Source organism: Sus scrofa, chromosome 6 (genome assembly GCF_000003025.6).
Source record: "Sus scrofa isolate TJ Tabasco breed Duroc chromosome 6, Sscrofa11.1, whole genome shotgun sequence".
In the NCBI taxonomy this organism is placed as follows: domain Eukaryota; kingdom Metazoa; phylum Chordata; class Mammalia; order Artiodactyla; family Suidae; genus Sus; species Sus scrofa.
In genome coordinates, this window is record NC_010448.4 from 52,506,095 (window position 1) to 52,528,413 (window position 22,319).

Genomic DNA, 22,319 nt, shown 5'->3' on the forward strand with positions numbered 1-22,319 from the left:
GTGGTCTACAACACAATAAGACAGTGCAAGTCTGGGCTCCCCAGCCAAGCCAAGTACACTGGTCCAGCCTTACAGGAGGCGCTCAATTTAGGCTTAATTGAAGGCTGAATTAATGCCATATTCCCAGAGATCGTCCCGGGGTGGCCCCAGCTTCACAGACCTTGGGCCAATCAGGGGGACAGGCGTTCTGCACACCTGTAGAGTGTGTCTCAGGGTGGAGACACCTGGCCCCAACAGGTGGAAGTTCTAAGTAACCAGCTGAACCTTGTAGACCCCGCCAACTCGGAGGGTCCAGTTAGGGGCGGAGCTTCCAGGCCAGCATTTTGGATTGCACCATCTTCCATCTGTTAGAGGGGAGAGCCGAGAAAGAGCTTCTGCATCTTCCACCAGCCCTCTTACTACTCTCTGACTGCAAAGACTATGTAGTTGCTTCTCTAACAGTCACAGAGTTTTCCCCTTCGCCTCGTTACACCTCACGGCTCCACGCAGCCACACATTTCAGAATCCCCACCACCACCACACAGTGGCTCGCCCCAATTTGACGCATTGCAGGGAAGGCCGGACCAATCGGCACCGCGCTTTCATTTCCGCCATAACCCGGGCCCAATAGTGGCGCGTCTCACACAGGGACGCGTCACGCGCCGCCGTAAGGTGCCCCTCCGCCGAGGGGAAAAGTAAAGCCGCACGGGGGCGGGGCGCGCGGCGACGGAAAGTAGTCCCGCGCGGGTGCCCGCGCGGCCGGCCGTAAACACAGGTCTGCGCGAACCGAGAGCGAGAGATCCGCGGGCCCGGTGGTGCGGAGGGAGGCGCGGAGGGATCCGTGGGAGCCGCAGTGCGGCGACGCGCGTGCGGGGCGGGGCCGGGCGGGGCGGGGCGGGGCGCGCGCGGCGGCCGTTGAGGGACCGTTGGGGCGGGCGGCGGCGGCGGCGGCGCGCGCTGCGGGCAGTGAGTGTGGAGGCGCGGACGCGCGGCGGAGCTCGAGCTGCTGCAGCTGCTGCCGCCGCCGGAGGAACCTTGACCCCCGCGCTCCGGACACCCCGGGCCTCGCCATGGTGAGTGAGGCTGAGAGGCCGCCGAGGCCGGGGGCTCTGAGGCGGGCACGGAGGGGCAGGACCCCTGAGAGCGCGAGCGGACCCAGAATGGGGGAGCGTTTCGGCCCCAGCGAGCGCCTCTGGACCCCTCTCTGCTCCTCAGTCGGGGGCATTGGAACCCAGAGCGGGACATTTGGATCCCACAAGGGCTTTGGGGGTCTTCCAGAAGTATAGCATGGGGTAGTTAGACCCCAGAATGGGCACCTGAGTCCTCCAAGGGGGGCACTGGAACCCGGGATGGAGCATCTGGACCCTCAAATGGGAAGGGCTCCTGGACCCAGAATGAGGCGTTTGGTCCCCGAAGTGGGGTGTTTGAATTCCAGGGGAGCGAGGGAAGAAACGTTGGCTAGAGAAGGGGGTGATCTGTGCCCTGATAAAGGCTTTGGGTCCTGAGAGGATGCAGGGAAGGGGGATCGGAAGGAAGCCAGGCTGCTAGGGAGCTCCCCAAAAGGGGGCCGTGGATAACTGGGCCTGGGTGGGGAGGGGTGCTCCTGGGACCAGGGAGGTGGGGGTCACTCCTGCAGACCAGACCCTCGAGGGGAGAGAAGGAGGTTCTCCAGAGACATTGCAGAGGAAGAAGGAGGAGGGTGAGGTGCAAGCTTGGGGAGGAAGAGCCTAGGGTGGGTGGCGACAGAGGTTAGAAGATGCTCTGAAGTCTATGGGGACTGGAAAGGATTGGGGTCGGGAAGTGGTTAAAAGGGGATAGCGTGCTTGCCAGTGGTGCGGGGTCCGGGGGCCCTGTGGTTGATGTTGGGGGGCAGCCAGGGAAGATTCTGAGGTTACCAGTGGGTTAAGGCTGGTAAACTAGGACAGGAGGTTGGTTTTGGGGGGAGAGGAGTGGGGAGGAGTGTTGTGTTTGGGTTCACGAGGGGGTGGGTTTCCAAGGTGAGGGGTGGGCGAGCACTTTGATTTGGGTGGTGGAAGGAGATCCGCAGACATGTTGGAGCAAATGAATGGCAGCTGAGGTTGGCCTAGGTTTGAAGGTGGATGTGGGTAGCTTCCTGGAAGTTTCCAGGGCAAAGCCGGGACAAAGACTGCTCATTCTGGATGGGGGGCGGCTGGCTGCAGAGGCCAGAGAGAGTGGGTCTAGGGTCCCCTTCTCATAAGATGGGGCTGGGCAGAGGGCACCAGGCAGTGGGAGCCAGTGGGCGGAGTTGTTCCGGCCTCTATTGCGCACTGAAGCTGCATGAAATGGGGGTGGGGAAATCAAAGTTTGGGATGCATCAAATGAGCCAGCTTTTTAAGCCTTGAACCTCACCCCCTTGATGGCCCTTTCAGACCAAGAGAGCTGGTTTCTCCAAACAGGAGTGTTGGTTTTCTCGTGGTCTCCAGCTCCACGCACTGCTCTGCATCTCCTCGCTTGTGCCAAATGACAGTGCAGTACAGTGTGGCGTCAGTGACAATCAGACGCCTGTTCCTGTGGCCTCGGGGTGGGGGCTGCAGAGCTTGACCAGAGAGAACCTCCAAAGGGACCCCTTCATCGGCCTGAGGTCCACTTGTTCCGTTCAGGGCCCTCACTGAGTGCTTCTGTGAATTCACACAGCTAGGGCTTTGAGAGAAAACCAGCGAACGAGTTCTTTTCTAGTCTCTGCCACCCACAACACCCACAGCCCCCCAGGCCTGGCCTCAGAACCAGGTGCAGCCATCCTCCCTGGCAAGGCCAGGGAGAACAGGCAGCCGCTGCTGTGTATCAGATCTCATACTTGCTGACACAGACCTGATGGCTCCTCTCACCGCTACCCCATTTTCCCCGAGCAGAAACTTGCTAAAGGTGCCTGAATCACTGGCAGGTGCCAAGAGGTCCCCCACCTCCCAAATAGGACCCGAGCTTTGGCCCTGACTAGTTTCTCTTTCCGTATGTAATCAGCAAGGTATGGGTGGGACGAGTCGCTGTTAACTGGCCTTGGACTTTGGCCTGAGCGCTGTGGCTCCTCCTTGGCCCGGGTGAGAGGCCCTGGCCTTGGTTTCTGATCTCATCTAACACTGCTCTCTGGCATTGGTTGGGGGCTGGGGCAAGGCAGAGAAATAATACTCTCTTCCCTCCCCCACCTCAAGGTTATTATTATTTTTTTTTTTTTTTCATGTCCAGCCCCTTGCTGGAGCCTAAAATGTGGGATAAGGAAGCAGGACACCAGCTGGGTTATTTTCGAGACAGTTTTTGATGAAAGCTGAAAATGTTCAGATCTGGAAAGGGAAGAAGCCCTGAGAAGTGGTCCCCAGCAGGGATCACTTCTCAGATAGTCAATGTTCTGGGCAGTAGCTGTGCTTTGCCATCTCAGGCTCAGAGCTCAGACCTCCTTCCCCAAGCAGGGGAGAGGGTCTCCTAGCAGGGAGAGAGAGAGTGTGCGTGTGACAGGCCCCACAGGCAGAGCCACGCCTATTTGCAGCAACCTTGTAAAGGAGTGGAACGTGGCAGTGCCGCCTCTGCGCCTTCCAGCTTGTCGGTGGGGAGGGAGCTGCAGACACCGGCCTTTGCCTTCAGAGCCCCGAGCCGCTCTGGGGCGTTCTGCAACCTGTCCCAACCTCCTTACACCCAGCCCCTACCCCTGATGGTGCTGCCTGAAGGTGGGGAGAAGTGAGCTTCTTGCAGAGAGCATGGTGTGGTGGGGTGCGAAGGTCCCTGAGTAGACTGGCTTTTGCCATCTAGGCCAGGGGAGAGGATAGAAGCGGGTGGAACGGCAGCCCTCCTCCCCAGACTGCTGCTCTCCCCTCTGCTCTGCCTCTCCCTGCTCCCCTGGCATTGCCTGGCCTTGGTAACCAGAAGCCCATCCTCTCTTCGCACTTTCCCCCAGCAGCTTCCTTGGGTGTCAGAGCCTAGGGGATCAGCTCAGTCCTCTTTGCCTGTAGAAGCCAAGAGAAGTGAGTGGAACAAGGGGCTTGTGGGCCTGGGGCTGTAAGGTTGGCGTTCAGGAGCCCAGCAGCTCTGGGTCTTTTTTGAAAGCAGTGCAGAAGTGTCTCCACTGTGCCTCCTAACCTTCTCTTTAGACTTTGGACTTTTCCAGAATGTGCACGTGTGGTATTTTTCCTTCTCTACCTTCCTGCTTCCCCCTCCCTTAGCCATCTCCCCCCTCTTATCATCACTTTGATTTCCTCTCCTATTCTGCCTATTTGGGGCTTGGCTCAAGTTCCTCTTCCCTTAGATTTAAAAAAAAAAAATGACAAAGGACATTTTTGATTAGTTCTAATGTCATCAGTCTTCATATTTGGGACAGGGTGGGAGGTGGTTGTCCTTAGCTTTGCATGGAATCTCTGGAACCCCTACATAGAATAATTCAGATATGCACAATGGTACGCATTAGTTTGGGAGGCTCTCAGACTCTGCTGTAGATGTGGAGCCCTTTCCCCTAATTGTGAAAGGAGATAAAGGAAGAGGGCAGTGGTGTGGGGAGAGTGGTACCTTCTTAGCAGCATTCACAAAAACCAAGGAAAATTCCTTTTTTGATGCCTAAAGCTAGGTTGGGATTGAGCCCTGCTCCCAGCTTCTTCCCAGAGGATCCCTGTGCCTGGCTGGTTCCCAGCACACCAGTGCGGGACAGGCTAGTCTCTGCTTCTCACCCCCAAACCCGCATGCAGCAAGGGCTGCTTGCCACCAACTGGCCAGTCCCCAGAGTGGCCAGGGCCAGCAAGGGTTAAAAACTGCAGCGCAGCAGGGGAAGCTGACTTGAGTCCTACAGACCCTGCCACCAGCGCCCTGCTTGCTGCAGTCCCCTCCCCAACAACTGCCCTTCCTGCCCAAAAGAAACAGCAGGATGGCACCCTGCACCTACCCTGCCCAGGGGAGTGGGGGGCTGCCTGCGCCTGATGGGGCGCTCTCAGGCACTCCAAGTGCCTCTGCGAGCGCTTAGGAGAATTTTTGCCACTTGGGTTCACCGTGCTTGGACCAAGTGCCTCTACAGCGGTGACACAGAAACTAGCAAAGAGCCCAGACATCCTCCCTCTGCCCAGCCCCAGGACTGGCCTGTTTCAGTTTGGAGCCTTCTAGAGCTGCCTGATTAGGCCTCTAGGGCAACTGCTCCCTTCACTCAGCCTCTGGGGCTCCCAGCGGCAGTAACGGCTCAGAGATGTGAACCCGTGCTGTGCCAGTGCCAGTGGTTTAGGGCTGGGGCGGCACTTCTTCCCACCCACTGTGGCTCCAGAGGATGGGATCGGGTTGGAAACCCTGGGGTCTGGGCAACTTAATCGGGCCCCGCGTCAGGCAGGCCTGGGGTTCTAGCCCACCTTTGTCCCCAGCCTCCCGAATCGCCGGCCTTGATCCCAGGCCCTGGCTCTGGCATGACCTCCTTGCCTGGGTACCTGGAAGGCCGAACGGAACCGGCCTCGCCAGAGGGGGCCGGGCTGAGAGAGGAAGATGTGTCTGTGGCGGCCGGGTGGCCAGCCCAGCCGTGACTAACTTTCTCCTTCCTGCTTTTCCAGGCTGACCAGCTGACTGAGGAGCAGATTGCAGGTGAGCTGGCCTCCCTCCCTCACTCCCCTCCCCCTGGCGCAGGACAGCCTCTGCATCCCCGGCCAAATCTCACTCGGGCCAGGAGGAACATCTGACAGATAAACTTGTGTGCATAGAGCACACCACTGCCCCAGTAACACCAAACCCCACCGTCCCAAGCCGGCCCTCACCAGATGGCGAGGCTGTGCGCCTCTCCTGGCCATGGGTCATCTCGGCCTTTTTTTTTTTTTTTTTTTTTTTTTGTCTTTTTGTTGTTGTTGTTGTTGTTGTTATTGTTGCTATTTCTTGGGCCGCTCCCACGGCATATGGAGGTTCCCAGGCTAGGGGTTGAATCGGAGCTGTAGCCACCGGCCTACGCCAGAGCCACAGCAATGCGGGATCCGAGCCGCGTCTGCAACCTACACCACAGCTCACGGCAACGCCGGATCGTTAACCCACTGAGCAAGGGCAGGGACCGAACCCGCAACCTCATGGTTCCTAGTCGGATTCGTTAACCACTGCGCCACGACGGGAACTCCTCATCTCGGCCTTTTAATCAGTGGCTGCAGGGTGAGCCCAGCTGTTTGTCCCAACGCCTCCTGGTCAGGCTCAGGAGGTGAGCTCCCTGCCTCCCTGTGGGGCTGCAGAGCTCCTGGCCCACTTTAGGAGCCGCCCAGGAGCTGGCTGTCACTCCCACCTCTGCACTCCCCTCTGCGCGTGCTTGCACTCGCTTTCTGCCTGTTTCCTCTGCCAGAGATACCTCTTCCCCTCCCCCGCTCTTTGCACTTTGCATGGGCAGCATCTTCTCATCCTTTGGGTCTCGGCTCAAATGTCACCTTGGAGCAGCCTTCCCTGACTGTCTCTCAAATAGACAAGCTTCCTTTACGTCACTGTTTCCTTCATAGCCCTTCTCACTGAGATTATTCACGATGTCTTTGCCTGCTCTGTCTCCTGTCACTAGATGAGTTCCTTTTGGGGGGGCTTTGTTTTTATTGGTCCCTGCTGTACCTTTGGTGCCTAAAACATAATAGGTGCTTGTAAATTTTTGTTGGCTAAATAACTAAAATAAGGTAAAGCAGTGATCACCTCTCTGCCAGCAAGCTAAAAGAAATCCTTGGGTCCCATCGAATTCATTTTTGTAGCTCCCTCCGCCCCCAAAGCCCAGAAAGTCACAGCTGCAGGAAGTAGTGTGTTGAGTGTCTGTGTTCCCCTCTCCCCACACTATGAGCTGCCTGGGCCACCACAGAGTAGCCCCTGGGCCCCAGCAGCTACCAACCCCAGTTTTGCTGTCCAGTTGAAACGGCTACACGTGACAAGTCCTGAAGTGGGAGGAGGCAGGAGTGGACGTGCCTTCTCTCCTTTCCTCCCCTCACCCCCAGCACAGAGTCACACTTTCAGCTTGTAAACTTTGGCCCTGGGTGCCTCTGGAGACCCACTGAGGAAAGCCAGAAAACGGCGCCTTATTAAGGGATCCCGAGCACAGGGTGCCCATGGGACCCCCCCCCCAAAGAACAACAAGGGCTCAGCGTGGGGAGGTGCCAGTGTCCCCGAGGAGAGGCATGGCTCTCCAGGGCCCAAAGGCGGGGGCAGAGCTTCTCGGCTGTATGCGTGGTTCCCACCATGCCTGTTACACCCATGACCCTAGCTCTGCCCTCGGGTGACACAAAAACACACCCCACATCTCCACCCCCCAACCCCCGTCCCCATTAGCAAGCTGTCCACCACCTTGCCCCAGCCCACACCCTCTGGGAATAGGCTGCCAGGCATCTGTTCTCTGAGGGTTTGGGGGTAGGGAGCACCAGGTGCCAAACTGGGCCCAGTAGGAGGGCAGGAGCCACGTGCTCCGCTCCCGGCTCCTGATGCATCCCCAGCTGTGGCCTTCCCACTCGGCACCACTAGCTCCTCATCCTCCTGGCTTGGCAGCCATCCCCTCCCCTTCCTCCCCCGCACCCCCACCCCACGCCTCGGCCATCATCCGTGCTCCACTGCCGACCACCCCCACACTCCACCGCACGCGGTGCTCGGCTCCTCTGGAAACCCCAGGCACGGGGCTGGCGGTCCCAGTAAGGAGGGAGGCCGTGCCAACCAAAGGCCTCTGCGGCCTCTCCTTCCCTTCCCTTCCCAATCATTGCCCTTGGCTGGCATACTTCAGTTGCAGACTTCTCTTGGCTCTCGGCCCCTCCAGGACCTTGGCCCATTTCATCATTTGAGGGGGAGGCTGAAGCCAGGGATCAAAGAGAAACATAGAATGATCTAAGGCCGCTGTCGGTCCACTCTCCACTCTGTCCTCCCTGAGCTAGGTTGGCGAAACAGGTGGCTTTCCCTGGTCTAAGCCAGGTGCTTAGTAAGTGCTGAGCGAGAGGAGGAAGGGGTGGCCCTGAGTACGGAGGTGAGAGGCTTGGGCTGGAATCGAAGTCTCGTTCTGGTTTCTTTAGGCGGGCCTGATTCTCTGGGCCTGTTCCCTGAGGTCAGGGCTTTCCTATGTCCTTGGCCTCTGACTCACTCTCTTTCTCCCTCCAGAATTCAAGGAGGCCTTCTCCCTCTTCGACAAGGATGGAGATGGCACTATCACCACCAAGGAGTTGGGGACAGTGATGAGATCCCTGGGACAGAACCCCACCGAAGCCGAGCTGCAGGACATGATCAATGAGGTGGACGCGGATGGTGAGCCCCTAGGATGGGTGGGCAGCCCCCGTCCCAGTCACCCTGGTGGCCATGGAGAGCCTTCCTCTGGTGATGGATGAGCAGTGTCTCCCCTGCCAGGGCTCTGGGGTCATGGCCCAGGACCCAGGCCCAGAGCCTTCCTGCTCCCTTCCCCACCTTGCAGGGAACGGGACCATCGACTTCCCGGAGTTCCTGACCATGATGGCCAGAAAGATGAAGGATACAGACAGCGAGGAGGAAATCCGAGAGGCCTTCCGTGTTTTTGACAAGGTGAGCTGACTGGGTGACTCTGGGACTCCGGCAGGGAGACAGGACAGGTGGGACCCTGGAATGCCCAGCACAACCCCAGTCACCAAGTCACCACTTCTGGGAGGCCCTGGTCGCCGTGCCAGCCCCACTGCCATCTTTCTCTGCCCCTGCAGGAAGCCCCAAGTGAGCAGGACTGACAGTCCCTGTGCTGTGGCCTCTCTCCCGCCACCTCCAGGGAAGAGCCGGGCTGAGGCCTCGAGCTCAAAACCTTTGTCTCCCCCAACACCCAGGATGGCAACGGCTACATCAGCGCCGCAGAGCTGCGCCACGTAATGACGAACCTGGGTGAGAAGCTGACCGACGAGGAAGTGGATGAGATGATCAGAGAGGCTGACATCGACGGAGACGGCCAGGTCAATTATGAAGGTGAGCCGACTCCCACCCGCCACCCACAGGGCAGGGAGGGCGGCGTGGGGCTGAGCCCGGCCCCCCAGCTGACCTCCCCGTCTCTGCCTTCACAGAGTTTGTACAGATGATGACGGCAAAGTGAAGGCCCCGGGCAGCTGGCGATGCCCGTTCTCTTGATCTCTCTTCCCGCGCGCACACTCTCTTCAACACTCCCCTGCGTATCCCGGTTCTAGCAAACACCAATTGATTGACTGAGAATCTGATAAAGCAACAAAAGATTGTCCCAAGCTGCATGATTGCTCTTTCTCTTCCTCCTCAGTCTCCTCCCACGGCCCCCCATCTATTCCTTTTGCCCTCCCCCGCCCCATGCACATCTTCCGAGGCCTGATGCATTCATAAAATGAGCCCCCCACTCCCCTTGGGGGGCCCTCTGCCCTCCTCCCGCCCGGGTGGCTCTCGTCCGTTTTGGTTTGTTTCCTTACGTTTGTCATCTTATTTTGGGTGCCGGAGTGACTGCCAGCCCTGTCCTAGGACCTGCTAGGGAGGGGCCTCGGGCCTCAGCCCCCAGCTGGGGAGGAAAGCAGCCTCTGGCCATTGCATGCAACCAGCCACGTGAGTCCATGTGTCCATCCCGGAAGCCTGTTGGGGCAGGGGTGCCAAGACAGGCATTCCAGAAGGACTGAGGGCGGGGGTAGGGGGGAGGTTCCAGAGCTGCGTTGACTGAATGTGGCCCAGGAGGAGGTCAAGGGGCGAGGGAGTCTTGGAAGCTGGCATTCTTTACCGCTTGAGGAGGCCAACCCACAGAAGGGGCCGGGCAGAGTGGACAACACTCAGATCCCGTGGGCCACTCTTCTGAAACATCCCATTGGCTTCCCGAGGGCGGGCCAGGTGGGGGCGCTGCCCCGGCCCCTCTGAACATGCTCAGCCCACGTCCCGAAGTGATCTCAAGCTGTCCTGTAAATACCTGGTGCTAACATCCCATGTGCTGCCTGTGCCGCCCCGCCCACCTGCATCCAGATCCCTGCTTCGGCATGGATGTGGGATGGCCGCTTTGTGATGTGCTGGTTATCTTTCCTTTTTCTTCTCTACGCCCCTGAAAACTTTAATTTTATCCGAAACCACATCGGGCTAGCTGAGGGCGAGGAGAGGGCAGATGCGCCCCACCTCGCTCTCCAGGGAACACTCCTGCAATAAAGCCATCCTGTCGGCCAGCTGGCCCCGGGGGCGCAGGCAGCTCCGCTTCCTGGTCAGCCGGCCCCTCCCGCTTCCCCGTGGTGACTTGGCTGGCTCCCCCACCTCTGCGCTGTCTCCGTGCCCGCCCCTCCCCTCGCCCACCTGCCTGCCCCCACGCACCCCAGCGGAGAGCATGATCCGTGACCTTGCTTCTGACTTTCGCCTCTGGGACAAGGAAGTCAATGTGGGCAGTTCGGTCGTCTGGATTTTTCTTTTTCCTTTTTCTCTTCATTTCATCTGCCCTCCACCCCCCAGGTCGATCAAGTGGCTTTTCCTGGGACCTGCCCAGCTTTGAGAATCTCTTGTCGTCCACCCTCTGGTCCCCAGCCTCCGGGGATGGAAGGGGGGTGGAGCACAGTGGGAGACCCAGCTGAGAGCTGAGGGTAAGGGCAGGTGGGCACGAGGCTGTGGACGTTTTGGAGTGTTTGGGTTTTGATTTTTTTTTGTTTTTTTTTTTTTAAACCGGGCAATATTGTGTTCAGTTCAAGCTGTGAAGAAAAATATATATCAATGTTTTCCAATAAAATACAGTGACTACCTGAGTTGGCTCTTCCCCTCTTGTCTTGGTTTCTGGGCCTGCTCCCTGCATGGGTCCCAAGCAGACTGCACGGTCGTTGAGGGCAGGGTTCTGTCCTGGCAGCTTAGAGTGCCATCGGCAGCATGGGGCCTGCACCCTTGAGCAGAGAGACCCACTCCGCCTTGGGGCGCATGTCAGTCATGCAAATGTCTGCAGGATGAGACCGGTCCATCATGTCATGAGAGCATCCCGCTTGGGGGGGGGCAGCATCGAGCTGGGCCCTGTAAGGTGGCTGTGCAGGGGGAGGAAGGATGTCATCCAGGGGAACAAAAAGACAGGGTCTGGGGGCCTTGGCCAGAGGGGGGTTCTCAACAGGGATCAGGGTCAGGCAGCCTAAGTGCCAGGTTTGAACAGTGGGGAGAAAAGGGGTGTGGTCCTGAGTTCATGGACTTCAGACAGTTCCTGGAGAAGGCAGAGGAGTGAGACTTGGGGAAAATAAAACACCAGAAGAACTGCAAAGCAGAGGAAGAGGATGCCCCTCAGGCTCCCTGAGTTAAGTGGGAATGTAAAGAAGAAGGGCGGAGGGGGGTACTCTTCCCAAAACACATATGCCCGCCCCCAACTGCAAAACCCATGCGCTTCTCTCTCGGGCCATGGTCGGTTGTCATTGTCTACGTCTGAGCTGCACAATCACTCAGCCACAGCCGGGCACAAGGCAAGCAAAGAGCTCAGTGGAATAAGAAGACTCACCTTCACCTGGCCTGGGAGCACTGAGAAGCCTGGCAGGGCCTTACCTCAAGGGTTTTCCTGTGGCAGAGAGGTCGGGCCTCGGCTGAATCTGCCTGGTGTGGGACAGTCGCTGGAGCCCAGCACTGAGGGAGGGGAAGTTGGGAGCTATTAAGCCATTTTGCCAAAACCCCAGCTTCTGGGTCCCCTTTTCCTGCCACCTGGTTGCAGCTGGGTATTTGTACAGTAAAGACAGTGGAGCAATGGGAGCTGGGGCCCTTAACTGCATATGGCCTTGGGTAGATGGCTCTCTGTCCCTGCTGTAAAGTGGGGCTATGGTAACACTGATCTCCGGGGCTGGCCGAGGATCCCCAGTGAGCCTGTAGGAGCCGGGCCTGGGGTGCAGTGGGTGCCCAGGGAGCATGAGCCGTTCTCTATTGGGTGCTTCCCTACTCCACAGGCTCCCTTCTAAGATCTGCATCCATCTCATTGACTCATCCAAGCAACCATTTTGGCTGATGCTATTAATCTGCATTTTGCAGACTATGAAACCAAGGTCCAGAGAAGTGAAAACACTGGTCCAAAGTGATTAAGCAGAAAGTGCCAGAGTTGGCGTCTGAACCAGATCTGTCCCAAGGAGTCCATGCTCTCAGCTGTCTGGCTTTAGAGTAAAGGTCTTTTCTTTGTTTACAGCTGCACCTGTAGAATATGGAAGTTCCCAGGCTAGGGGTCAAATCAGAGCTGCAGCTGAGGGCCTGCATCACAGCCACGATAACGCCAGATCGGAGACATATCTGCAACCTACACTACAGCTTGCAGCAATGCTAATTTTTCTTTTCTTTTTTTGGTCTTTTCTAGGGCCATCTCTGTGGCAAAGGGAGGTTCCCAGGCTAGGGGTCTAATCTGAGCTGTAGCCACCAGCCTACTCGTAGAGCATCTGCAACCTACACCACAGCTCATGGCAATGCCAGATCCTTAACCCACTGAGCAAGGCCAGGGACCGAACCCGCAACCTCATGGTTCCTAGTCGGATTCGTTAACCACTGCGCCACGACGGGAACTCCCCGATACTGAATTTTTAACCCACTGAGCAAGACCAGGGATCAAATCCGAATTCTCAGAGACAACGTCTGGTCTTTAACCCGTTGAGCCACAGCAGGAACTGCTAATTGGTCATAAAGGAAGAGAGAAAGGAAAAGATGGCTTCGGGTAGGCCAGAGACAGCTAGGCTGAGGCAGGGGTCACAGTGGTGGATCTTAGAGTTGAGAGGAAGACATATTTTGGTGACTCAAAGAATTGGGCTGCAAGCCCGGTGAGACCACTCACTGCCACGTCTGTACACTCCCTCTGCCTCAGCTCTCGCCTTTTTCACTTCTTACCTGACAACCTCAAGCAGTGACTTCACTTCTCTGAGCCTCAGTTTACCAGTCTGCAAAATAGAGAACAGTAATCCTCTCTCGATGGAGGACCATAAAAATATCCACCTCAGAGGATTGTGACAAGCACTTTCTAGACATCATCTCATTTAATTCTCACCCGGGCCAGACTGAGTCCTGGTAAAACTGGGCACCCATTTATGACGCGCAAAATCCCCAGTGAGCGTGTGAGCACGAGATAAGTTACCATTGGGAGCTGACGGGAAAGGAACGGAGGCCCCCAGCAGGTAAAGCCTCTCGCACCACACTTCTGGGAAGAGTCTGAGCTGGAACTCAGATTATCCACCTCCCAAATGCCCCTCGTTTCTTAACCACAGCATCATGTTGCCTGCACTTCTCTACTGCCTTCATTTTATTTCCCCCCTTGGGCCTTATGTTTTGAAAGACTATTACTCACAGACAGCCTGCATTATTAAAAACCTCTGACTTCCTGTTCCCACTCTTTATTAATTGAAGACAGAGATGGAGCTCTGTGCTGCTAATGGACACGAGGCAGGCACCGAGGAGAGATGATGCTTGGAGTGGAAGACATTTCCAACTCAGGCTCACAGATCCTAGTAAGGCCAGCTCAAAGTCGGTCCTGAGAGAGTGAATAGACATGGGGACACATCGGGAGGTGCCCAACTAGGGCCCGGAAATCAGAGTCCACGTTCCCCTCAATTCCTGAAGAGGTGTGGCAGTGGCTCGGAGACCACCTCTAAATGTCATTCCCGAAATAGCCAGCAGGTGGGGCAGTGAGTGCAGTAGCCCCAGTGCAAGTCCTGGGGAACTGGCCTGGGTGTGCTTGGCTTAGGTCAGAAATGAAGTTTGGGGATTTTTTTTGTCTTGGTCTTTTTAGGACCACAATGTGGCATATGGGGGTTCCCAGGCTAGAGGTTGAATCAAAGCTGTAGCTGCCGGCCTACACCAGAGCCACAGAAAAACCAGGATCCAAGCTGCGCCAGCGACCTACACCACAGCTCATGGCAACGCCGGATCATTAACCCACTGAACAAGGCCAGGAATCCTACCTGCGTCCCCATGGATACTAGTCAGTTTTTTTTTTTTTGGCCTTTTCAGGGCCGCAACCACGGCATAGGAGGTTCCCAGGCTAGGGGTCGAATCAGAGCTGTTGCCTCTGGCCTACACCACAGCTCACAGCAACACTGTAATCCTTAACCCAATGAGCGAGGCCAGGGATCAAACCCGCAACCTCATGGTTCGTAGTCGGATTCGTTTCCTCTGTGCTTTGAATGAATGAATGAATGAGAGGAGAAAGAAAGGAGGCATCAGAGGCCAGAGTGAGAACTGTGAGCACAGCAGTGCTCCTCTACCTGGCTCACTTTCCCCCAGTCCTCAGGTCCCGCTCAGCCATCTCCTCCTCCAAGAAGCCCTCCCTGATGTCCCCTTAGACTCCACCCTCCCCACTCTGAACCATGAGCCCCAGGAGAACAGGGCCAAGGCCCTCTGTCACTGCCGTGTCCCCTCCCCCCACCCGCCCCTACATCATGGGGACAAAACCTGGCAGAGACTAAGCCTGACATAGAGCCTACTTGGAGTTCCCACTATGGCACAGGGGGTTAAGAACCTGAGTGCAGGAGTTCCCGTTGTGGCGTGGTGGTTAACGAATCCGACTAGGAACCATGAGGTTGCGGGTTCGATCCCTGGCCTCGCTCAGCGGGTCAAGGATCCGGCGTTGCCGTGAGCTGTGGCGTAGTTCCCAGACGCGGCTGGGATCCCACGTTGCTGTGGCTCTGGCCTAGGCCAGCGGCTACAGCTCCCGTTAGACCCCTAGCCTGGGAACCTCCACATGCCACAGGAGCGGCCCAAGAAAAGGCACGCACACACACACACACACACAAAGAACCTGACTGCAGCAGCTCAGTTCTCTGCGGAGGCATTGGTTCAATCCACCGCCCAAAGCGGTGGGTTAAAGGATCCAGCATTGCCACAGCTGTGGCTTGTATTCAGTCCCAGGCCTGGAAACCGCCATAGGCCACAGGTGCAGCCATTTAAAAAAAAGAGCCAACTTGGGAGTTCCCTGGTGGCTCAACAGGTTAAGGACCTGGCAGTTGTCATTGCTGTGGCTCAGGTCCTTGCTGTGGCACAGATTCGATCCCTGAGCTGGGCACGGCCAAAAATAAGAAAAGAGAAAGGAGGACAAGCCAGCAGAATAAGTGACCAGCTGTCTGTGCTACCATGGCTGCAGCGAGGGCCCCCAGGGCCCCCGCGGCCCTGAGAGCGCCCGAGAGGAGTGGCTAGGTCTTCCGGGAGAAAGGGTAGCCGAAGCAGGACCTGAAGGCGCCAGGATGCGTTCGACACATGGAAGAGGGCAAACGCTCTTACCGGAAGGGTGACCTCAATGAGCAGAGAGGTGGAGGCCCGAAAGCACTCGGGCTCCTGGGGAAAACCTCGGCCGCGGCTGCGCAGAGCGGGTGGCAGTGGCCTCCAGGCAGTGGGAGCTCTTGGAGCTTGGCGAGCTTGGGGTGACGCGACAGCTCAGACAGGACCCCCAGGCAGGACCACAGCAGCCGGCGGAGAGGCTACACTGGCAGTCAGGGGTCAGGGCCCCGCTAGGAGAGGCGCTTCCAAACCATCCCGGAGGGGCTGCGGGCAGATGGGGCGGGAGCTCTTTCAAACCCCCTGCCCCACAGAAAGCTTGCAGGCATCCAGGCCAGAGGCGGTGGGGGTCCGAGATAAACGGTGGGGTGTGGAGGAGAGGGCCTGGCTCTGCGAGGTTAGGCCTGGTGGGTCAAAGCCAGCACAAAAGCAGCTTCAGGGCTCAACCTCTCCTCCCCTCGACCCACCCCTGGGAGACGGGACTGAGCATGGCACTCGGCTCAGGTGAAGGTGCTGTGGACTCAAAAGCCCCGCCCTGCACCCCCACTCAGCGAGGGCTAAGAGGCCAAACTGGGCCACCTTCGGGGGCGGCCCAGAGAGAGGAGGCAAGCGGCTCCCCCACCCCTGGGTCTGGCCAGGGTAGGCAGCCCTGCCCCCTGACTCCTGCCTGAATGGCCCCTCCACCCCTCCTTACCGGCTGTGCTCCAGCGGCCAGTTCCCAGTGAGGCCAGGCCAGGCCAGGTTTGAGAACAAAACCTGGACCCCACCTGAAGCTTCTTTCTGTTTTTGTTTTCTTCTTAGGGCCACACTGGCAGCATATGGAGCTTCCCAGGCTAGGGGTCAAATCAGAGCTGCAGCTGCCAGCCTACACCACAGGCACAGCAACTCGGGATCCGAGCCATGTTTGGGACCTACACCCCAGCTCACAGCAACGCCAGATCCTTAACCCACTGAGCGAGGCCAGGGATCGAACCCACAATCTCATTAATAATAGTGGGATTCTTAATCCGCTGAGTCACAACACCAACACCTGATGTTTCTTGACCTGTTTTTGTTGGTTTGTTCTGGTGCAGGTCAACATTCTGTTTGAAATTGCTTTTTTCAAATGAAGGTATAGTTGATTTACAGCATTGTGCCAATTTCTGCTGTGCAGCAAAGTGACCCAGTCACACATATAAGTCAATATTTTGGTTATGAAATTCAAGCAATATAAGTGATCCTGCTGTGGTGCAACGGGATCAGAGGCGTCTCTTTAGCACCGGGACACAGGTTCGATCCCAAGCCACAGTGGGTTAAAGATCTGGTGTTGCCCCAGCTGCAGCTTAAGTTGCAACTGCAGCTGAGATCTAATCCCTGGCCCAGGAACTCCATAAGCTACAGGGTAGCGAAAAACAGGAAAAAAAAAAAAATCAAACAATGTAATAGTATTTCTGCCAAGACAGCTATAAAAGTTTCTAAACTTCCTCAAATTTTTTTCAGTATTACATAGGGGTTTTTATTGTGGTTAAATACCCATAACAAAAAATGTAGCATTTTAAAGGCTACCACTGAGTGACATTTAATCCACTTGTGATGTTGTACAACCCCCACCGCAACGTTTTCATCACCAGAACCCTCTCATCACCCCAAAAGGAAGTCCTGCACCCAGGAAGCATCATCTTGAACTATTTTTAACTCTTGAAGACACCCTTCATACGAAACACAGTAACTGGGGGGAAAAAAGTCAAAATAACGAAGCAGAGTGTTGCCGAATATCAAACCACATTTACCCAGGTGCCAGAGACTGTAGCCACAACGACCACAAGGGCGAGAACAGTAACATGTATTGGGGGCTGGCGCTAAATTGCTCTTCGCAGGACTCATTTCATCCTCAGCACAGCCCTGCGAGCTGAGCTCTGGGTCATGATGACCATTCTATGTAAAAGGAAATCAAGGCTCAGGAAGGCAAACGCACCGATCCCCGCAGTGATCGGGCCTAAGGAGATGGAAAGACCAGCTCCACCTGCAGACGGCTTTCTCCTTGCTGTGTGGCCTGTAGCCGGTGAGCGCCCTCTCTGGACCTTGATTCCAGTCTCTGTAGAAAGGCTCTAATAATAGCCAGATGGAGTGAGGGTACATCCCACCGTGGAGAGGGACTGCTACTGCCTTTATAGGAAACTCAGCCTCACCTACTCCCCGCCCCCACCAGGCAGATGCATTGTTTTAACCATGAAGCAAGGGAGAAAGGGAAAGCGGAAGTGGTGGGGAGTGGAGGGAAGTCTGTGGGCTTTCCCATTCCCCCACCACCCACCACCCCACTAAGCCCCAGTTCATTCATGCTTGCCCCCTGCACACCCTTGATGCTGTGCATGAGTGCAGAGAATGGCCATGAGAAAGGGGCTGGAAATCACCCCAGCAGTCAGAAGGGGAACTGAAGGCTGGAAGTCACCCCCAGAGGAGTCCAGGGTGGGGCAGAGACTGATCTGTGTCCCCAGCAGCTGGTAGAGTCAGCGCCCGCTCTCTGCCTTGTTGAATGAATGACGTTTTGTGTTTTGGGGGGTTGCGTCTGCTGCATGTGAAAGTTCCCACGCCAGAGATCAAAACCAAAACACAGCTCTAACCAGAGCCACCCTAGTGACAATGCCTGATCCTTAACCCACTGAGCCACAAGGGGAATCCTGAATGACATTTTTGGGAGAGCTTCGAAAGGACACAGGAGGTGAGGTCAGGCTCCGTGAGGGGGCAGCCATCTATTCAGGGACGGGGGCATGGGACTTAAGTCTGAGTTCTAGGGCCAGCCCTGAGTTCCCTGCCTCCTACCCCTTTGCCCTCCAGCTTCTCCAGCTCCCCTGCATCCCATGGCTCCATCATCCTCATCTTGGAACCCACCAAGCTATGCAGTTTCCCAGGTACCTGTCCAGTGGTGTTACCCACAATGCAACAGTCTCCCGTCCCTCCCACCTCCCCCTGCTGGGACCAGGGCTCCCAAGTCCAGCGCGGGAATCAGAACTAGGAGTTCCTGTTGTGGCTCAGGGGGTTAAGAACTCAACTAGTATCCATGAGGATGCAAGTTCTGGCCTCACTCAGTGGGTTAAGGATCCAAAGTTAATGCAAGCTATGGCGTAGGTCACAGATACGGCTCAGATCTGGCGTTGCTGTGGCTGTGCTGTAGGCCGGCAGCTGTAGCTCTGATTTGACCCCTAGCCTGAGAACTTTCATATGCCTCCAGTGGGCCCTAAAAAAGAGGGGGGAAAAAAAAGTAAAGGGAAGCAGGGAGCTTGTCACAGACTCTGTGGCTTCCTTGAGGCAGAGATGGTGGGGGGGCCTTGGAGTGGGCTGGGAGAGGGCAGGGCTGTCCTCTGGAGATTAGGCATGGGCAAGTGGGGCACCCTGAATGAATGAGGGTCAGAGCCAGAACCCTAACCAGAGCAGACCTGAGTTGCACAGAAGCTGCTGGGAACTTTTCTGCTTTCTAAATATTTAGATAGTGAGATGGATGGGCAAGCGATGGCCAGACCAGGCCGCCAGGCCACCGGATATTTGGAGGGAACTGTCCTTTTTATGCTCCAGGATAATTGCTCTGGCTCCCTCTCCCCCTCCCTCCACAGCCCGCACAGCCACCCTGAAGGAGGAGAAATAGCAGCTGATCACCCCCTGAATTCAGAGGGTCAATGTTCCGGGACGCAGGGCTCCAGGATCCATCTCTGGGCTTATCCACCCCCAGCCATCAGCCATGTCCCCGAACTTCTGGCTCCCGCTCCCGGAAGTCAGGGCCGGAGAGCTCAGGGCAGATGTCAGCAGAGGGAGCAGGCGGTCTCAGACCCCCCTTTGGATGGCGTTCCCACGGTGTTGCTGGATGGCTGTGCGGCAGGCAAGGGTGCCCCCTGCCCTTCGCCCCAGGCTGACAGAGGAACCCAGCTCCCCTCCTTCCCCCTGGGAGCAGCAGGGGCCCTTGAGTCCTTCCTCCCCGAAGCGGGCCAGGCGAGGGATGTCTGCGAGTCGCCTTGGGCGGGCCTCAGGCACAGGCAACAGAACCAGAGCTTGAGGCGCTGGAAAACGGCCTTGCGGAAAAGGATGAAGACCCAAGGGTCCAGGATGGGGTTGAAGGCGTTGAAACGGAAGGCGAGGAGGTCCCCCATCTCGCTGCTGTCCGGGGCGATGGCTTGGGTGAAGCCGCGGATCTGGGGGCAGAGTGAGGCCGTCAAGAACCACCCACCAGTCCTGCCTCCACCCACCCCCCAAAGCTCCTCTCCCACCCCTTGCTCATCGGCAGAAATGAGGGAGGGGTGGCCTGCTGGATGGGGAAGGGAATAAGATGAAAACTAAATAACAAGCGCATGGGGCGGGGGGAGGGAGAAAAAGCCCCAGGGGACAACTGCAAAGCCCTAGAGGGGGAGAGATGGGGCCACGACGCCAGGACTGTGTCCCAGGGCTGTGCCTGAGCGTGTCCAGTCTCCGGGTCTTTTGTCACCACCCCCCCCCCAAAGTTGGACAATCCTTACATCTAGCCCAGCCCTTGCATTTTACAGAAAGAGAAACTGAAGCCCAGGGTATAAGCGGGGTGACTGGGTGCCAAGGGCCAGGGTCTCCCTGCTGTAATTTGGGAGAGGCAGGGCGGGAGTTCCTGCCGGAAAGTGGCGAGGCTAGGAGATGCTAAGGGCAGAGATTTGGGTGGGGCTGGCATGGGGAAGTGGGGAGTGTGGCAGCCGGGAGAGCTGACTCAGAAATCAGAGGAGCCCAGGGTCCAGACCTGCCTCTGTGTGGTCGTGGGCAAGAGACCTTATCACCCTTCATCTGTGAAAACGGTGACAGGGCAGGGACAAGGACGTCATCCCACTTCTTGCTAAGTGCTTGTGGAAAATGTGATGAAGATCATTTTGGAGATTATCTGAGAAAGGATTTCTAAACCCTGAGCAGAGGGTGTACAGAGAGCAAGCACTCAATGCCTGGCGGGTCTTATTATCAGGCAGGGGCAGGGGAAGGCTCCTGGGGGTGAAATTGGCAGGGGTGGGGGCTAGAGATGGAGAAGGGGCGACAGGGTCAGGAGGAGTGAAATGGGGCAGAAGCAAATGGGGAAAGACTTCTCCTGGGAGTGGGGAGTTGCTTGACCGTGGCCACAGCCTCTGACCTCTCTGAGGCTCAGTCTCCAGATCCATGAAATGGGCTCAGCCCCTGGAGGCTAAAGCCGGCTGCTGCCCTCCTCCCCCCCCCCCCCCCCCCCCGCCGCAGGGGCACTCACCATGAGGGGCAGGGAGCACACAGTCATGATGCCAGTCATGAGGGCCAGCAGGATCAGGTGGTCCACCTCGTCCTCACCTGCCCGGGGGCTGGGGACCAGCGAGCCCTGGTGGCGTCTCTGCTGTCGGTACATGCGGCAGAGGCTGAGGGTGACTGAGCCGTTGCAGAGGACGATGGCGGCCACCAGCAGGGCCATGAGGCTGGCGTAGGCCAGCGAGAAGGCGCAGCCACCCAGCTCGGCCGAGCGCAGACGGATGAAGCACCAGCTGCCCGGGCAGTACTGCTGGTGTTGGCCCAGGCCCAGCAGGGGCAGCGCGCAGAAGGCCGTGCAGAAGGCGTAGATGGCAGGCAGCGCCAGGCGGGCGCGACGCGGCCCGTCCAGCTGGGCGTAGAGGTAGGGGTGGCTGAGCGCCAGGCAGCGCTCCACGGCCATCGCGAAGAGGATGAGCGTGGAGGCCAGCCCGAAGAAGGTCATGGCGAAGGCGAAGGCGTCGCACAGCGCCGGGCGGCCCCGGGCCAGGCCCAGCAGCGAGCTGTTGCGGGCGTAGGCCGCGAACACGGCGGGGCTCAGGAAGCACGTGCCCAGCAGGTCGGTGACGGCCAGCCCGGTGACCAGGACGGCGAAGGCCGAGGGCCGTGACCGCCGCCGCGCCCCCAGGATGCCCAGGGCCAGCCCGTTGCCCACCACGCCCGCCACGAACATCAGGGTGCTGGTGGCCGGGCCCACCGAGTCCCGCACGTACGTGAGGTTCCGGCAAGAATCGGCCATCCCCCGCCTCGCCGCGGGCGACCGCCGGGCTGGAGGGGTCCCCGGGGGTGGGAGATGGGGTGGGAGGGGGAGGCCGGGTCCGCCCCTGCGACGCCCAACCCCGCCGGCGCTCCCTGTGGTCCCCGCTGCAGCTGGAGGGAGTGGGCTCAGGTCCCCGTCGACCCGCGGCAGGTCCTGCTGGGCGTCAATTTCTGTCTATTTCTCTCCCCTCTTTCTTTCCTTCTGCCTCGGTCTCCAGGTCCAGTCCTCTCCTCGCCAAGCCCCTAGCGCGTTCTTTCTCCGTCTCCGTCTCTTGCTGTCGCTCCGTCTCTGTCTCCTTCCTGGTCCCTGGACAGCTCTCGCTCCCGGTCTCGGCTTTGACCTCTCCCAGCCCCTCCCCACCGCACCTCTGCAGCCTCCCAGTCCCTCCTCTGTCCCCTTGCTGCTTCTCCTGGGTGTCTCTCGCTGGGTCCAACGCCGAGTGTCAACTTCTCCCTCCTTCCCTCTCTCCTCCCTCCCTCCCCGGCTTGCTCGCTCACCCCGGCTTTTTCATTTCCTCTCTCTGCCCCGCCTCCCCTCCCCTGCTTTCTCCAGCGGCCCCTGGGCTCCCTCCCGCCTTTCCCTGGCGGCTCCCTCCATCCCCCCCTGCCCAGGACAGGCCTCTGCCTCTCCTCCCTGTGTCCTCTCCCCCGGCCCACATCACTGAGCCACCTGCCGTCTCCCCACACTCAGGTCTCTGCCACCCTGTCCCTTCCCAGCATCGCTCAGTGGACCTGGGTTAGGGATCACCTGAGTCATCACACCCAGTGGGGACAGGACCTGAGGGCCACAGCCGACAAGTCCTCAAGGCTGTCTGGTGTGGCCTCTGGCATCTATTCTGGGCTCAGGCTCTGGGGTTAGGACACGGCCAGGGATTGAGACATGACCGGGAAATTCCTCTCTGATGCAGTGTTTTCCAGGCACCACTGGGATTTCTGTTCCCTGGATAGACTTCACTCCTTCCACGAGGCAGGGGGAAGAGGTGGCCCAGAGAACAAAATGCCAGTCCCTGGAGTCCGTCCTGGGGCTCCCAGCTTGCACACTCAGCCACCCCACAGAGCCTTGGGGGGCGCCGGACTTGTCATCCACTGATAAGGGACAGGTCTGCCCCAGGATTTCCACTGCTCTCAGGCATCAAAGGGGGACACACCCCCCACCTCTCACCCCAGCACTCCCAGGCCCCAGGCCAAGCTCTGGTGACCTTGACTTCAAGGAATATTTTAGCCACAGACAGCCGTCCAGGGCTCCA

At 58.0% G+C, this 22,319-nt stretch overlaps 2 protein-coding genes across 2 annotated transcripts; one reads left to right on the top strand and one right to left on the bottom strand.

The window, feature by feature from the left end:
* CALM3 (calmodulin 3) lies at positions 885-10,610 on the top strand. Its single transcript, NM_001244209.1, has 6 exons — positions 885-1,052; positions 5,505-5,535; positions 8,035-8,178; positions 8,342-8,448; positions 8,718-8,853; positions 8,949-10,610. The coding sequence occupies exons 1-6, from the start codon at positions 1,050-1,052 to the stop codon at positions 8,975-8,977; spliced, it is 450 nt and encodes a 149-aa protein (NP_001231138.1). The 5' UTR covers positions 885-1,049; the 3' UTR covers positions 8,978-10,610.
* PTGIR (prostaglandin I2 (prostacyclin) receptor (IP)) lies at positions 16,545-21,244 on the bottom strand. Its single transcript, XM_003355952.4, has 2 exons — positions 20,285-21,244; positions 16,545-19,226 (listed from the first exon to the last, which is right to left on the bottom strand). The coding sequence occupies exons 1-2, from the start codon at positions 21,050-21,052 to the stop codon at positions 18,840-18,842; spliced, it is 1,155 nt and encodes a 384-aa protein (XP_003356000.1). The 5' UTR covers positions 21,053-21,244; the 3' UTR covers positions 16,545-18,839.